This window comes from Trachurus trachurus, assembly GCF_905171665.1.
Source record: "Trachurus trachurus genome assembly, chromosome: 14".
Lineage (NCBI taxonomy): Eukaryota > Metazoa > Chordata > Actinopteri > Carangiformes > Carangidae > Trachurus > Trachurus trachurus.
This window is the reverse complement of record NC_139903.1, coordinates 24,791,783-24,809,954: the sequence shown is the minus strand read 5'-3', so window position 1 is coordinate 24,809,954 and position 18,172 is coordinate 24,791,783. Positions and strand designations below refer to the sequence as shown.

Genomic DNA, 18,172 nt, shown 5'->3' with positions numbered 1-18,172 from the left:
TAATCTTCTAAACAATCAGATAATGAGTTTTAAAAGTGACCTAAACAGTTCTCAGACAGTATCAGATCTACACATTTTAGTAGTGGTTGTTCTTCGACCAGAGTTTATGCCACACACACCAACCAGCAGGTTGACCCCTCCTCAGACATTTGCTGCAGGTGCTGTGTGGACCAAACTGAGAGGCCTGAGTTTCCAAGCAACCGAGCTAAAAGCAGGAAGATAAGGAAGTATTGTGACCATGGTGCAGCACGGTACACTCACTCTGCTGTTTGCGTAACGTAGCTCGAGCCCCCCACCCTCACCCACACCCACCACCTCTCCACCTCGGGCCATCACCCTCCGCCTGCATGACCTCCTCCCTGCTGGACTTGATCCGGTGACAGATGCTGATGAGCTCTTGACGTGTGGCGTTTAAACTGCAGTTATGAGATTACGCGCCAGCTGCTGATGTATGATAACGGTGCTGGTGCTGAGATCACACCTGGGGTCACTCTGAAGTCTCTTTTTAAAATGTATCTGAATATGGAAACAGCAAACACACTCATCCATCCCTGCAGTTAGGTTTGATACTAATGCGCTCTTGCTCGGTGGAAGATTGATCATTTGGGGCTCTTAACATCATGTTGTGCTCGGAGACCTTCGTGCGTCAGGTGCTTTGGCTAATGATTGATAGATGTGAAGAGGCGGTGTGTGGTGGGTTCACAGCTGGCTGGCTGCACTCTGCAATCCGCTGTTTACCCACCGAGAGCCTCGAAGCATGGTCAAGTGAAGACCAGAGTCAGAGCTGGACGTGTGAGGCCGCTGTCTCCAGGCGCCATGAGGCTCGCGCTGCTCGTCCTCCTCTCGCTCCTCGTCCTCGCTCCCGCGGCCGCGAAGCCCAACGCGGGTCTGAGGACGTGGGGTCGTTTCAGAAAGCTGCCCTACCCCGGGGACAAGGCTTTCCTCTACGACACCTTCCCTAATGACTTCATGTGGGCCGTGGGCACGGCGGCGTACCAGGTGGAGGGCGCGTTTGAGAAGGACGGGAAGGGGCTCTCCATCTGGGACACTTTTACGCGCGGTGGGAACCGAAAGGCCACGGGGGACGTGGGCAGCGACAGCTACCACAACATCCACGCGGACGTCCGGGCCATCAGGCAGCTCGGGGTCAGCCACTACAGGTTCTCCCTGTCCTGGTCCAGGATATTCCCCAACGGCACGCGCGGGAGTTACAACGAGATCGGCACCAACTATTACCGCGCGCTGATCAAGAGGCTGAAGGAGAACCGCGTGGAGCCGGTGGTGACGCTCTACCACTGGGACCTGCCCGACCACCTGCAGCAGAGCCTGGGCGGCTGGAGCAACCCGCAGCTTGTGGGCATTTTCAAGGACTACGCCGATTTCTGTTTCCAGACCTTCGGGGACGATGTGAAGTATTGGATCACCATTGACAACCCGTTCGTGGTGGCGCGGCACGGCTACGGCACCGGAGTGGTCGCTCCCGGGATAAAAAACGACCCCGATCTTCCGTTCCGGGTGGGACACAACCTGCTGAAGGTGAGACATCTAATCTCAGACTCAGAGATATTTATGACTTCACATGATAGAGTTAAAAGGTGATTTAACATTCACATAAGGATTTAATAACCTGGTTATTATTACAGGCTTTAATGTGGTTGTTGTGCAGGTAAATGCGTTTATTAATGTATTTTTGACTCAAACTCCTCCAGTGGGCACCTGTTTTTTATTTGTTTATTTACAGTAGATCTCTTCGAGCCTAGTTGGGCCAAGAGTCCATATCATAAAAACTTGACAGAATACAGTACAAACACAATACAGTAGAACTGAAACACAATACAATATAGAACAGACACAAACCAAAACATACATACAACATATGAATGGCATTATACACACAAAAACAAAACTCATACAGATAATATTACATAAAAAGCTATACCCTCAATCACAGTCATACAGTTACAATAAAAGAGTTCAAATACTCCATAAAAAAATCCCCCTAATGTTTTGTTTAAAATGTTTTTGTGATAAATTCCTAATGAGATCAGGTAAGTGAGTATGTTAAGTAGCCTACACAAACAATGTGATGATATCACACTTATAATAACTGACAATATATTTTAACAGGAGAAGTTAGAATCACTGACAGATCTCTCTAATTACAGTATAGGGTGTTTTAAACTATCAAATGTTTATTGTGTTTATATAAGCACTTGGACAAAACCTCCCCAGACTATATATAACATTTATTATTATTATGGTCTTGGATAATTACGACTGATCTGCGAATTTTGAAAGAACATTTTATTGTTTTAGCTTTAAAATATTTTATAAAAAGGATCTTAAAGGGATAGTTCAACATTTTGGCAAATTGGCCCATTGCCATAATTCCTATAGTTTTAGGAGTAGGTTCGTACCTAGCAAGCAAGAAGTGAAGAGATTTGATTCACAAAAGACTTGTTTTTTCTTCTGATCTTTGAAAGATCTTTTTGGTTATAGTTTTTATAGATTTTGATGTCCATCTCTCTTATGTTGCTGTACAGGTGTGAATTCAATGACTTGACCTCACACTTTGTCTGGTCCATCCATCACCATTCTGTTCGCCCCATACTCTACAACATCTTCACCTCCTCCTCATCATTTCTCCGTCTCTCCGTCCTCCAGGCTCACGCAGCAGCCTGGCATCTCTACGACCGTCACTACCGGCCCCGTCAGCAGGGCAAGCTGTCCATGGCTCTGGCCTCTCACTGGATCAAACCCAGTCGCACGCGCCTGGAAAGCCTGCGGGAGTGCCAGTGCTCCCTGGACCACGTCCTGGGCTGGTTCGCACGGCCTCTGTTCACGGACGGAGACTACCCCCCCTGCATGAAGGAGAGGCTGGGCTCACGGCTGCCCACCTTCACGCACGAGGAGAAGGAGTGGGTGAGGGGAACCGCCGACTTCTTCGCCCTCTCTCACGGAGCGGCTCTCAGCTTCCAGCTCATCAACGACAGCCTGAAGTTCGGGCAGCAGGAGGAGCTGGACCTGAGGATGCTGCTCTACTGGGTCAACGCCGAGTACGACAAGCCGCCCATCTTTGTGGTGCAGAGTGGTTGGTAGGTGTAGACGCTGTCTCTGTTGATCTGAACATGTATGATGATCTGGTATCTGGTTTCTTTGTGGAACATCTTGTGCTCACTGCTTCTCAAACAGGTATGTTCTTGGCAACACCAAGACAGAAGACCCGAAACACATGTACTACCTCAAGAGGTTCATCGCAGAGGCCCTGAAATGTGAGTAATGACTCAGCACGAAGATCCAGAGTTTTCCCCATTTCCTACAGGTGCATGAATCATCTTAAAAAGAACTCGAGAACCTCCAGTTAAGATGAGTATTGACTTAAATCAGGGCCGGCCATCTGTCTGTGTTTGCCATGCAGCCATTGTCATCGATAGAGTGAACGTTATTGGATACACGGCCTGGTCTCTGATCGACGGCTTCGAGTGGCACAGAGAATACGGCATCAGACGAGGACTTTACTACGTCGACTTCAACACTCCGGACATGAAGAGGGAGCCAAAGACGTCAGCCACCTTTTACAGGTGAATGACTGAGTGGAGACGAGGGATGAACAATCCACCTAACAGTCTGATGCCTAATCTATACTGTAGGTAACACTTTATAATAATCACACACTATTAGCATTAGTTAACTATTAAATACTGAATTCATCATTAATAACACATGGATACTCATTAGTATGTAGTTTATAAACACAGTTAAAATGTTTTACTCTTCATTGATAAGCACTAACTGTATTTATAAACTACATACTAATGAGTATTCATGCATTATAAATGAAGAATTCAGTATTTATTAATGTTTAATAGTGTGTACACTACTTATTATAAAGTGTTACCCTCTAGTTATAATTGAGATTTCACCTGCTGAGTTTATCTACCACACAACGACAGTAACACTGTGACAGATGCTCTTAAAACTCTCTTTACCACTGCTTTTTATTTATTATTGAGTGTTATTTCCACACAGTCACAAAAGGAGCTCAAACTCAAATGCAGCCGACATTTATTTTTGATAAACTTGTCACTTCACTTAGTTCTTCCATTTTTCTACCACAGGTGAATAATTGAACGCTTCTCTGTTGCACTTAGAAAAAACAGCTCCCCTCAGTCACCGGAGGTGTTTTAGACTTTCACAGTAACTGTTGTAAAAATCAAAAAGGAAAAAAATTGTTACATTTTATTTAGTTTTAAACACACATACAATTACCAAAATATTAGCGAACTAAAAAGATTGTTGTACATATTTTGACATTGTGTACAATTGTCTGGTGTAAAAGAACTACAGTCTTTGGTTTTATTTGATTTCTTATCTGTATGAAAAGTGCTTTATAAATAAAGATTGATTTTTTTTAAAAATTTGATTTAAATGATGGTCATTTATCTTCTCTTATTCCCAAAGGAACGTCATCCAGAGGAATGGTTTCCCAGAGCTCCCAGAGAACAGACCAGCACAGGGGGTCTTCCCGTGTGATTTTGCCTGGGGGGTTTCTGCCAACTCCATACAGGTATATTTATATGTCTGTTGTTTTGTGCTGGTGTTGAGGACAGTGTGAGGGAGTAGTGTGTGTGTGTACTGTGGGGCTGTTTGTGCAGCGTCAGGTGTGACACATAGGACAGAGGTCTCACACTGAAAACACTGATAATACTTCCTTAGAAATCGAGGACACTGTGAAAACATTAACTAAGTATTAACTTGGATTCAGAGATTCTGTGAAAACCTCATTATTTCAAGCTTTGCAGTTTTCATGGTGAAAGTCCAGCTCAGAAACAGCCACGACAACGACTCCTCTCTTAATCATAAACCACGTAACCTCACAGAGCTTCACCACACAGGACCGGCTGATGATATCGATTTGCCCTATTTGGCCCATATTTGCATTTGTGTGTATGAGGTAAAAGCCGAGTCACAAGGTTAGCAGGTGCATGTTTACATTGGTGAGTGTGTATTTTTTTTCTTGTCATAGGTGGAGACGGTGCCCAGCCAGTTTGCGGACCCCAGTGTTTACCTTTGGAATATCTCCAACAACGGAGCGCTGACCAAGCTGGAGGGCTTCGTCGCGCCGCCTTTACGGAGAACCACACACTGTGCTGACTACGCCTCCATCCGACAACAAGTCCGTCTTTTTTCCTTTTTTATTGTGCAATACAAGTGACAACATAAAGCAAACATAAAGACATGACACAGCACAAGACAAGAAAGACATATAACACCACAACACAGCAGCCAAAAGTAGAGACTTAAATAAGAGATAAATTGTGATAAGAGAGAACAAAACAAGAGAAAGGGAGAATAAATTAATTAATTAATAAGTAAATATAAAAAATAAAATAAAATAAACATCAGCAGCCAATGAATCAAATAGTAGTTAAACACAAATGTTTTCTTTAGCTTCCTCAACTAAAATAACCTCAGTCAGCCAGGAACCTGCTCGTGTGTGGGAGACAAATGAGGGATCATGATGTGTTTTTCAATTCAAGACATAGAAAATAAAATCGCTGCTGCCCATAAAGTTGGAATAAGTAAAACATTTGTTTTCAGACACATTCCTCTTTTTATTCCTATTTATACACCTCAGTAAACACCTCTGACCAGGTGCATGAATTAGTCCCAGTTACTAGTTCTGAGAAGATATGCACTTTATCTATCAAGAATAAATCACAATCGCTTCATGAGAAGATTTAAAAAAATGTTTTATTGCAACTTCATGGGCAACAGTGAAAAATGATGAGAACAACATTTTTTAGATAATATTGTAACAATAAAGTGGAGAGTTGATTGTTTCTCCGTCACAGTGTTTGATCTGACAGACCCGTCAGTGCATCACAGCATATTTGTATTGTTTGTGACCTGTTTGTTGCGCTCCCTCTGTTCAGGTGGATGATATCCAGCAGGTGGGGGTAAACCACTTCCATTTCTCTCTGAACTGGTCGGCTCTGGTGCCCACGGGCGACGTGTCTCACCCTAACACCACCCTGCTGGGCTACTACCACTGCTTCACCCGCCAGCTGCTGCAGGCCAACGTCACGCCCGTGGTCACTCTGTGGCATCACACACACCAGCGCAGCAGCCTGCCGGCGCCGCTGGACAGCGCTAACAAGTGGCTGAACAGGTCAGACACGGTGATCATTATGGGGTTAAACTGTTTTTTATCTCTGGAGTTTGGCACCTTCATGGGGTAAAAAAATGATGCTTTAGCAGGGCAGAGGGTTTAAAGGGATAGTTCAACGTTTTTGGCAAATTGGCCCATTGCCATAATCCCTATGTCCTTAGGCAAATGCAGAGACTGCTTGCTGAAAATCTGCCCCCGACGGGAACGCGCATCAGCGGTTTTGCATGAATTTCCCTCGAAAACAACTCTGTCTCGCAACGTTCCGTTATTATCTCATAGCGTGGTGAATGTGCAGGTCACAACTTGTCCACAAGAGCGTTTTGTAGTTGTTGGATTGTGTATTTGATGAGTTTGATGAGGGAAACCAAGAAATCCCATTAGCCTCCGTAGCGTAGCTCTGAGCAACTCACGGCTCTGCTCTGCTGTTCTAAAAATAGCTTGCACCGACAATTTATGGTACGGTATGGTATGGAACCTACTCCTTAGACTATAGGGATTATGGCAATGGGCCGATTTGCCTAAATGTTGAACTATCCCTTTAATGTCACAGGAAGTTGGTGCTTCCTTCAGCCCTCTATCTCACTACTCCTCCTCAGGGGTCTGTTCCCCATTTGATTTAGAATACATTTAAATAAAAATGAGTTTTCATGACCAGTAGAAACTAGAAAATGATCCAAATACAGAACTGTAAACTTTGCACACTTGACTGCTCTCAGGAAGACTCCAGAGGCGTTTGCAGACTACGCCCGACTTTGCTACAGAGAACTCGGGGCCCATGTGAAGATGTGGATCACTCTGAATGAGCCAAACGACGAGATGGTGAGCTACCAGGAGGGTCATCAGATGCTGCGGGCGCACGCTCTGGCCTGGCGCGCTTACGACAGCGAGTTCAGAGATGCACAGGGAGGACAGGTCGGTAGAGCCGCAGTGTCGAGCTCTTTACTCCTATACCTTCATTTAAATGTGGTGTTCTTTCTCGTCTTGGTAAAATTATTTTAAGTTTTTAAGTTTTCAAAAGTCTAAATGTTAGAAAAGTAAACTGAGGTGCTGTGTGTCCCAGGTGTCTCTGGCTCTGCACATGGACTGGGTGGAACCAGCTTTCTCATTCAGCCGTGAAGATGTGGAGCCGGCTAAAAGGGTTTTAGACTTCCGTGTCGGCTGGTTCGCGGAGCCCATTTTCGGCAGCGGGGACTATCCTCTGGGGATGAGGAGCTGGCTGCGTCAGCTCAACTCACTCGAGTACAAAAACTTTTCATTCATACTTCATACATCAGTACAGTACAGGATACGGCCATGAGTCAATGAGGAGCATTTCCTGCTCTCACCTCCCTGAACTCTGACAACAACCCACCACATCTTCACTGTAGTAGATTATTGATGATCTTTATCATTACTGGATTAGATGGAAATCAATCGTTGTCAGGGTGACGGGAAATCAATTTGAAAGCTTATGAACGCTGTGTCATTAATATTAATGTTAAGGGAACACAATTAATACTTATGGAGGAAAACATGCACTTCTTAAATACTACTGTTACATCATCTCTACCTGCTCTGTGTGTGTGTCTCCACAGCCTGCCAGTCTTCAACGAGGAGGACAGACAGCTGGTTAAAGGGACATACGACTTCTTTGCCATCAGTCACTTCAGCACCAAGTTGGTGACACATGCCAAGGAAGACTCGTAAGTGATTATAGTCATTTCTGACCTTTACTTTGAAAGAGACACAGGACATACAGACAGGAAATGGGGGAGTGAGGTGTATGATGTGTAAAAATAGTTCCAGACCAGGAAAACTGAGTCAAAGTGACATGTGTCTTAACCACTGAACCACTTTTGTAAGATTTCTCAACTGATATTCGACCCCACAACAAGGCTCTGTCTCTCCCCCATGTCTGCAGGTACACCTACATGCCGATGCTAGAGGTCCAACACATGATCGACACCACGTGGATCATGTCCCCGAGGCCTGTTGTGCCCTGGGGCCTGAGGAAAGCCTTAAACTGGGTGAGAGTTGGGTCACTGTTTGTTTGGAGGCTCTGAAAGACTTGGCTCATCTTGTGTGTTCCTGCGAAGTGTTAAAAAGAGATAGATATTGACCTAATCCTTCATACTGGTGTAATTCTATGCAGCAGGTCAAGTTTAAGTTCAAGTTTACTTTATTTGTCACATATAATACAAGTAATTACACTGAAATTCTTACGTACTGTACCGTTGGTCATTTGCATAACATAAATAGAGATACAAGAATATAAAAAGAAGAAAAAGAGAAGAATATTTAAAAACGAGAGAAGGTTGTAGTAGATTTTAAAAATAAAAAGTCTAACCTTAGTGACCACACATATGTTGAACAGACTCAAACTACTATTCAAAGCAGAGCATTTTTAAAGTCTGCAAACATTTCTGGAGCTGATGACAGAGCAGTGACGTCGGCCCTGTGCTGTGTCAGGTGAAGGAGCACTACTGTGATGTACCTGTCTATGTGATGGCCAATGGCGTCCAGGAAGACCCGGCCCACTTCATAGACAGCCTGAGAGTCTACTACCTGTACAACTACATCAATGAGGCGCTGAAAGGTGAGAGCACAAACACATTTTACCTAAGAGTCCTATGTTATTATTACACTTACGTGTGTGTGGTGAGTCATTTATCCTCCAGGGGTGACTAAAGTTTTCCCGTTACTAGTCAACAACTTCCATTACACAGCCTCTCTCTGCAGAGCTTAAATATTAGACAAGCCACTGACCTCTGAAGAGTCAGCTGACTCAGAACACACACTAAGCACACAAAAATATCAACATAGAGATACACACTCTGCACTGAATTGCTGAGTCAAGGCCACTTACTATTGAGTTACCTGTCCTTGTAAAGTTTATTGGGTGTCGCACAGCGATGACCTTGGCCGGCCCTCTGAAGCCTCGTAGTGTCACACTGTTGTACACGTTGTCATTTTTAATACATGCTGTAATGTGCTTTGTCACCACTGAGTGGCAGCCATCCACACAGCTGTGATCCAATCACAGGAAAACATTAGTAAACACTTTTATGATGAGAGGAGGATAAGGAAATAAATACATGAAAAAATGTGAATATATTTTATTCTAAGACTATATAAAATAGTTGTGTAATTACAAGTTAAATGCATTTAAGGGTATCTTAGTATTAAGCAAATGTTTATAATGATACTTATACTATATATATAATGTTATTTATAGCAATGTCTGAAAGTTATGTGAAATTACTCGAGAAGATTGTGACAAAGACTTTTTTAAAGCACCAGGATAAAACTCCAACAAACAATAATGCAATATAAACAATAAAATAAATTACTCAATTACTAAATGAAAGTGCTTGTGATTACCCCCCATTCTACATACTGTAAATAGTTTGGGGGGTTAAATATTTCTTTTCTCTACCACTTTATTTGACTCTGCATATCCACATAAGCACTATGTAAATATTTAATAGTTTAATTTAATATATATAGTTTCTATCATACTTTATGTACTCTATAGTAGCAGATTCAGTATGTTTTGAAAATGTAACAGTAACAGGTTAAAAGTCCAGTCTATAATTGACTGTATCTTCTTATGATTTCATAAACATTTTAATTCATTCTATGTTAAAATGCTACAGATGACAAATAGTGGAGGTCAAAGGTTGACTGTTACCTTTACTGCTGCTGTCACACACCCTCCCACCACTTCAGCCGCACATACACAATTAAATGAAAATGAAGACTGATCACTAGCTCAGCCCCTCCTCCTCTCTCCTCAGCCTACACTCTGGACGGGGTCAACCTGAAGGGTTACTTTGCCTACGCCCTCAGCGACCAAAGGGACCCGGAGTTCGGCCTGTACGGCCAGGTCCACGAGGAGGTCATCGTCAAGGCCTCTCTCTCCAACTACCGCAACATCATCCAGTACAACGGCTTCCCCATCCTGGGGGCTGCCCCCCAGCAGTGCCCCAGCTCCCCTCAGCCCTGCCTGGGCTGCCACGTGCTGGTGAAGAGTACCGTGGTGGGCTTCCTGACTCTGGTGGGTTCAGGTGTGCTGATCACCCTGGGCCTCATCATCTACTACACAGCCAAGAGACACAAGGAGTGTTACTGACGGCTGTGACTGCAGGGTTTGTTTTGTGTCTTTTTTATGAAAGACTCAAAACAGACTGAATTTATTCAAGTCAGCTCTTGATTATAGTTCTGGTTATAATAACTTAATGTTAAATGACGTTTGAATGAAATCAACCAATATTTCATGTTACAGCTTTTATTAAATGTTGTATAAAGTTGTTGTAGATTTGTTAGGACTGCTCAACACCTGTAAACTCAACTAAATATGACAAAAGTTATATTTTTAGATCATCTCTAGTTGTTTTTGATGATGACCGTGGGATAGCAACTTCATGTCCAGACTTAATCCTTCTTCCACCACAGCTCTAAGACGAACCTTGCTTTAAACACTGCAGGGAAAAGGACTATTAAGTGCGATGACTCACAAAAGAAGCTCAACAGGTGACTCGAGCTTGTGGTGTAACAGCATGTGCTGTTCAGAAAGTCAAGCATCAGCTATTAGGGGTTTCCACTGCACTCCATCATGCTGCCAAGATGATTTCCCCACAGGATCTAAAAGAGAGAGGTCATCGAGAGGAAGAAACCCATGGAAGGTATGTTGGACAGCTGAAATCCCATGTTTGTACCTGTATGTATGTATGTATGTATGTATGTATGGACAGAACATCTCAGAATGTGCTCTTCGGACTAGTTTGTGCACCTTTGTGACTGATGAATATTTATCTGCTGTTTGCTGCTCAACTGACAATAAATCTGCTTAGACAAGGTGAAAAAAGACACTACAGTTCTCCATTAATTAATTCTCTAAAGTAGATACTCTCAACTCTCCCAGTTGGGCAATGAATGTTGCACTAGAAACCCCCCATCCCGAGGTTTACTGTAGCTTTATGTTCTGTAATAACCAACAGCATTTGTCAACCACCTCATTATCATGACCTCAGGAGTGATGGTCAATGCGGTTGATGTGGGGGAAAAGTTCTGTTTCTGTACATTAAAGGGATAGTTCAACATTGCCCATTGCCATAATCGCTGTAGTCATAGCAGTAGGTTCGTTACCTTTAATTGTCGGTGCAAGCTATTTTTAGAACGGCGGAGCAGAGCCGCGAGCTGCTCAGAGCTACGCTACGGAGGCTGATGAGATTTCTTGGTTTCCCTCATCAAACTCATCAAATACAAATTCCAACAACTCCAAAACGCTCTTGTGGACAAGTTGTGACCTGCACATTCACCACACTATGAGATAACGGAACATTACGAGACTGAGTTGTTTTCGAGGCAAATGCAGAGACTGCTTGCTGAAAACTGCCCCCGACGGGAACGCGTATCAGTGGCTTTGCATTAATTTACCTCGAAAACAACTCTGTCTCGTAATGTTCCGTTATCATCTCATAGCGTGGTGAATGTGCAGGTCACAACTTGTCCACAAGAGCATTGGAGTTGTTGGATTGTGTATTCAATGAGGGAAACCAAGAAATCCCATTAGCCTCCATAGCGTAGCTCTGAGCAGCTCGCACCGAAGGTAACAAACCTACTGCTATGACTATAGGGATATGGCAATGGGCCAATTTGCCAAAAATGTTGAACTATCCCTTTAAGTCTGACAGGATTCTGTGGGTGTGTTCATGGTAATTACTTCTGTGTTTGGTCACATCCATAGAGCAACACCATCTGCATGTTGTAAAGAAAGACATTTATTTAAACTTCAGGTGTAGATGTTTAGGAAGACATCTGTGCTTGTAGTACATGTTCATACATAATTCACTGCCTGCTGAAGTCACCATCAAAGCTGCTGTGTTTTGATGCATATTTTACTCCACTACAGCAACAATTTAAGGTTTACTAACTGTGTACAGTGCTGAGGTTTGGGGCAACAATCCATGGCACAAAGCCACAAGCTGTCCGACTATCCAGGTTCATTCTGGGTCACCACAAAGTGTTACAGCATGAGCATGTAAATTGTTGCGGCACAAAACAGAGATACCATGAAATCACTGAGGGTTGTTGAACTCCTGCCCAGAGAGTATTTAAGTCCATTCAAAGTCAGAACATCATGGCATCCAGACCGTCCTCCATGAACTTCTTGTAGATGGCCATGAACTTGGCGACAAATGCCTCTAGGTGGTAGATGGCTTTGCTGCCCATCTGCAGCCTGTGTTCGTAGTAAGCTGCCATGTGGGCCACCTCTGTCTTCAGATGTCCATCGCAGTTACTCAGCAACTCCCTCACCAGCCCCTGTTACAGGATCGAACAAAGACAATTAATACCTGTTACTGCAGACGTTGTTGCAAACAGTTTCAACTGCTTGATGGGAGGATGGTGTGGTTAACGATACCTTCATTATGATCTCTGGAGGGATGCAGTGAGTCAGCAGCTCGTACAGCCTAGCCCGAACCTCCAACAACCTGAAACAAGTTGTCTGTAGTTAGTGTCAAGTTGTCTGTAGTTATGGCAAGCCATTTTAACATTTAAAGGCCAGACTGGATATGTGTTTCATTCAATTCAGTTTTGCCTAGTCAAAAGGAACATTTCTGATATCTGCAACTACATTCTTCCTAGGACAAATGACGCCATTTATGTGCATGGGGTTTGTCATTACAGATATCTACAATTCAGTTGCAGATATGCTATGTGAATTGCGGATATCTCAAACTGGATTTAGGAATAGTCATAATTTAATTGTAGCTATCTATTATCAAGTTATAGATATTTTGAACTGAAATTTGATTAGAGATATCTGAAATTGGAGATATCTGTAACTTTCATTCCACCTAGTCAGAATGTAATTACAGAAATCTTGAATTAGAGTTTTGACTAGGCAAAATGACGTTGCAGATTAAGGACAAAGACTTGTCATAATGACATTTGAGATATCTTTAACTTTCATTCTGCCTAGTCAAAACTGAATTACAGATATCTGCAATTGTCATTCAAGATGTGTGACGAGTTGAATGATGTTTACAGTGATGTCATTGCAGATATCAGTAATTCAGTTGTACTTAGTCAAAACTGAATTACAGATATCTCTATATGTCATTTCAATTAGTCATAATTACGTTACAGATATCATGAGTGAAAAATACAACTACTCAAAATGTAATACGACTAGTCAGAAAGACGTTGTTGATATCTACAATGTTAATTCCGGATAGTCAAACTTGGCTTTTATATGTTAAATCCGCTTGCCATATGTATTGTCCAAGAGAAACAAACAACCCTCCCCTCAAATCTCCTGCTCTTTGCTTCTCCTACCTCTGAGGGCTCTGCTGGCTGACGATGGCGTTGGCTGTTTCTCTGAGGTACACCTCCCAGTCCGTCTCTGGGACATCTTGGTCCACTGAGAAGGGATATCTAGAAAAGATGAACACAGGCCCATTAACAACAAACTTTCCATTCAGATTCCTCAGACAAAGTGTTGTGACACTTACTGCTGCACTCTGCAGGCCTCACACATCAGCAGAGCTTTGCGGAGGTTGCGACCAGACTTCTCACTGATTTGCTTGGCCAGCTCTGGTGGGAGGAGCAAACCCTCCTTTTTACAGACTGCTGTCAGAATGTTGCACACCTGGAAGACGGGTAAAAAACTAAAAGGTCAAAATGATCTGATCTTGGCTGAACGTTGAAAACTTTAGGCACATTAATATGCTACTTTCAGAGATCGTGATTATTAATTACAATGTGAACCACATCATATCCATCTTACCTCCTCAGTGCTGGGCAGAGGAACTCTGATCGCCAGACAACGGCTCCGAATCGGCCCAATGACTCTGGAGGTGGAGTTAGAGCAGAGGATGAGACGGCAGGTGGACATGTACTTTTCCATCGTCCGACGCAAAGCATGCTGGGCATCCTTCGTGAGTCTGTCCACCTCTGTTAGCAGCACCACTACAAAGGAACAAAAATGTCACAATTACTACAAGAGTCACAGTCTGATATTATGGGTGGCACTGGGGAAAGTAGCTCACAGGGGAATTAATTTTTAAAGTCACAGGTAACAGGATCACAGAGCTGTGTGTCTCTCTCACCTTTGAACTCTCTCTGGGTGCTCGACTGGATCTGCTGAGACTGAGCCACAGTTTTAATCAGCTCCTGAACCACTACACGGTCCTGGTTTCCTGCATCACTGTACACACAAAACAGAAATACTTGAGGCTCATACTGTACAACAGTTATCAAATGTTGTAATAAAGTAAAAAGGACATGAATTATGTGTATAGCAATGCAGTGAAGTGAAGAAAAAAAAAGAAGCTACCTTGGATTGACTTCCAGGTGATAGTTGCTGGCTATTGTGTTGATCTCAATTTTCTTCTTTGATGGAGCCTGCAGTTATAAAGCAACAAAACAACAGAAACTGAATCACAGTGTCATTTGACTAGAGATGTGTGTATGCCAGTGTTGTATTGTAAAGGGTCTCTGGACTGTATTTCATTTCCCCCCCACACACACACTCACCACTATGGTCTGGTGCTCTATGCGGAGCTTCTCCACTCCAGCTCCGTACAGCTCCCTCAGCAGACACATGATGCGCGTCTTCTTCCCTGCGCCTGGCGGACCATACACCAGCAGGTGTGGGAAGTCGCCACATTGAACCTGAAACATTAAAAATAGGATATTTGTTGTTTGAATAAGAATTCTTAAGAGTAGGCAAAACTACGATATAGCCTATACTGGATTTACTTCAACCATAATGCATCTCATTTACAAGAGACCGGAGTGTACATAATGAAAACAATTTATACATGATGTAAAATACAGATGAATAAAAAATGAAGTTATCTTTCTAACGTTTGTGAATCTTAAAATTAATAGTAGTAGCTCTGCTCAAGTTTTACTCTACCCGGGGTCTCGTTGTCCCTTCACAATAAGAGTCTTCCCAACTTCCTTTGCCTCTTGTGACATAATGGATTAAATGTTGCTGTCTTTACTTTAATACTCATCAGATCCCCGCTTAATATTATAAAAACTCCTAATCACTTTTCAATAGACATTAGTGTTCGCGTTTCGGTGTTAATAAAACTGGAGGAAAGCGATGTTAAAGCAGTAATGACAGGCCGTCACATGTGACTCACACACCGGTGTCTTTCACAAGATAAATTAACTCTTAACTGTGCATTTTCTATATACAGGCAAATGACCGATTGGTCCAGGTTGTTGTAGACTGACCAGCTCTAATTAAACGTATTGTTTTCAGCCGGTGCTTCATGCTAACGCTCAACAACACCGTTAACACACAGGAGGTTTGTTTCTCTTCTCACCAGGTTCTTCAGCTGAGCCGCCTGCTCTTTGTGGAAGTCCAGCTTCCCGAGAGAAGGAGGTCGGTATTTGTCCACCCACAGACTCATCGTGTTTTGGTTTTATTGCCTGTTACTGTCCGTTTTTTGACAGTTGTGTCTCCGACTCTCCGTCGCTAGCTGCTACTCTCCCGCGAAATGTTGTTATTCACCCAGAAGAAACCGCGCGCCGCCGTTCGTTTCCGAGCTACGGAGACTCGAGGGGGACAAAAGGGAAACAGGCGATTGGTAAATAGACGCGACTGACGCTGGGAAGTCAAACGGCAAGGAAAAAATATAAGTAACGAGTAATTACACACATTTTTACATTGTTTTAAAGAAAATGCCAAAAATCACTGGTATTTGCTTTCCGGGTGTTAATATTTGTAAGTGTAGCAGGAAGGGAGAGGCACCAGGACTCCGTGTAGAGGTGTTGGCAGGTAGCAGGCCTGATTAACGTGTATTAATTCATTGAAGAACTGCTGCAAAGTTTAATGACTAATTAAGAACGACAATTAAGAATTAAGATTAATATACTCACTGCAGCTTTACTCCAAATCACTCTGTGTTGCTTGTATGTGCAGTACACAAACAGATGATACCAGAGATTGTCTTCTGTTATTGTGTGTGCTGTGTATAGCCTACAGATTTGTGTGTATACCCAGCCCAGGACAAACATTGTTTAACAGGAGCCCTTGTCTCAGTAGCTATATCCTATGGAGTTGGAAGGATAACATCTTTTCCTTTATTGCTGCAGATTTGACAGTGTTTACATGGCTACAGTGAAACAGTCTGTTGCCACTGAGGAATGTGAGACAGTTAATCCCATGTGACAGAAACAGAAGATCACAATGTCACCAAGCTGTCATGCCATTTAGCTATCTGGCTGTGGTAAAACGTATATTAGTACAAAGGTTTTATTAAACATGATTAGGATCTAATTAATCAAACAGTCTGATTTTTGGCAACACTAAAAAAAAGGAAAAACATTAGTAACAGTAGCCTAACACCAACTTTATTCTGAATCAATTTCAGGGTCACATACAACATGCAAAAAGGCAATTATTTGGTTCAGGTATTATTTTTTTCCCCTCCCACACCAGAAAAAAGTGTGCAGAATTTCAAATCTGGTTTTCAGTCATGCTGTGCCAGAGGTAGAGGGTACATTTCTCTGCTTATCTCAATCCATGCACGTGAATGTTTGTTGTCAAAATGGGTTTTGATTGTCTTCCATATTTACAGTATCTACAGTGCACACAGCTAAGATAACACAGCTTGCATAAGTCACTGTGGATGTATCTGTGAGTTTTTTTCCCCTGCAGCCAGTCTTTATAAACGTTTAATGTGTTTTCTCTCACAGGAGCTGAACTGTTTTGCAGTGTAAAAAAACACCCAATCTGATGTTGTTTTTTTCTGTATCTGTACCACCTTGTCTTCCACTCTCCTCATTTTTCATTGCCCTGCTTTTCTCCTGACCCAGGTAACTATACCTGTCCGTGACAGGAATGTTATAGATGAAGGAGCGTGTCTCGGCAGGCTGGCGTTGCTTGTATTGAAATGTTTGAGTAAAATTAAGATGCATCCATCTTCACAGCGATGTAGGACAGTGTAAAATCCCAAGGCTGATGGATGAAGTTTACCATGTCCCTGCAGGCAGGACAGTTTATGAAGCTCATTCATAATGTATCAGTTTGACTCATGAATAAGTGTGTTATTATGAATTGGCTGCCTGGTAGTTGAACTTGCGCTTATGCTGTATGATTGTTCAATAGAGCCCAGGAACCTGAGAACATGGTGGAACTTTAAATGGTATTTGCTTTGTGGTCTTTTCACCCATAAACACTATAAAAACATTTACATCATAAACCACTGATGTTGTTGCAAAACTGTCCTTAGATAATTATGTAGGCTACCTAATAACTATACCTGAGTAAATATGAAGATTTTCCATACTTCACGGTCGATGAGAGAAAGTTTTATTGTGTGTTATTGTGAGGGGACATAACAGAAAGCAGAATCATAATACTGCAGTCACACTTCACCTCAACCTTGACCAGACCTCTTCTCCACAAGATGTTGAGGGTCCAACACGCCTCAACAGGCAGAATCAGCCTCAGTGTTAAAGTACAAATAGTAGGTCTTTAGTCCTGACCAAAGACATTCCCCCCCAAAACATGAAATTCAATGTTTGCTGGCAAACCTGAGGAATTCCACAGTCTGTCGACAGCTTTGTAAGGGCCATAAGTCTTCCTTGTTGATTAAGGCTCACAGACAGCTTTGCTGGAGTAACAAAACCTCTGAAATTAGTGAGTCTTTGAGAGGATAAGAGCATGTTTGAAGCATTACCTCATGTGTTGTCAAGGAATGTGCTTTCAAGGTGAAAAATCTTTTGCCTCGAGCCACATTATACAGCAGTGATTGAAAAGGAGGAATGGGGAGGGCAACAGACCCCGAGCCTTTTCATCAAAGTCTGTAAGACTAATGTACATGCAGCTACTTAACCTGCTTCATCACTTCCACAACAGTGTTAGATTTGCTTTCAGCGCATACGTTTTAAAATTAGCAGTCTCACTCCTTGCACACACACACACAGAGACACACACACACACACAGAGACACACACACTTGCACCAGTAGCAGCAGCACAAACACCTGCCTGTGG

At 42.8% G+C, this 18,172-nt stretch overlaps 2 protein-coding genes across 2 annotated transcripts; one reads left to right on the top strand and one right to left on the bottom strand.

The window, feature by feature from the left end:
- The first annotated feature begins 723 nt into the window (after positions 1-723).
- On the top strand, positions 724-11,022 carry kl (klotho). The gene is made up of 13 exons (XM_083986725.1): positions 724-1,536; positions 2,665-3,095; positions 3,193-3,272; positions 3,419-3,581; positions 4,462-4,567; positions 5,027-5,176; positions 5,937-6,172; positions 6,889-7,084; positions 7,233-7,411; positions 7,747-7,854; positions 8,073-8,178; positions 8,621-8,747; positions 9,949-11,022. The coding sequence occupies exons 1-13, from the start codon at positions 817-819 to the stop codon at positions 10,281-10,283; spliced, it is 2,937 nt and encodes a 978-aa protein (XP_083842851.1). The 5' UTR covers positions 724-816; the 3' UTR covers positions 10,284-11,022.
- A 916-nt stretch (positions 11,023-11,938) lies between these two features.
- On the bottom strand, positions 11,939-15,681 carry rfc3 (replication factor C (activator 1) 3). Its single transcript, XM_083987291.1, has 9 exons — positions 15,496-15,681; positions 14,693-14,830; positions 14,493-14,560; positions 14,266-14,363; positions 13,944-14,125; positions 13,669-13,805; positions 13,493-13,591; positions 12,576-12,645; positions 11,939-12,475 (listed from the first exon to the last, which is right to left on the bottom strand). Exons 1-9 carry the CDS (start codon positions 15,580-15,582, stop codon positions 12,284-12,286), a joined length of 1,071 nt encoding a protein of 356 aa, XP_083843417.1. The 5' UTR covers positions 15,583-15,681; the 3' UTR covers positions 11,939-12,283.
- Positions 15,682-18,172: the final 2,491 nt, after the last annotated feature.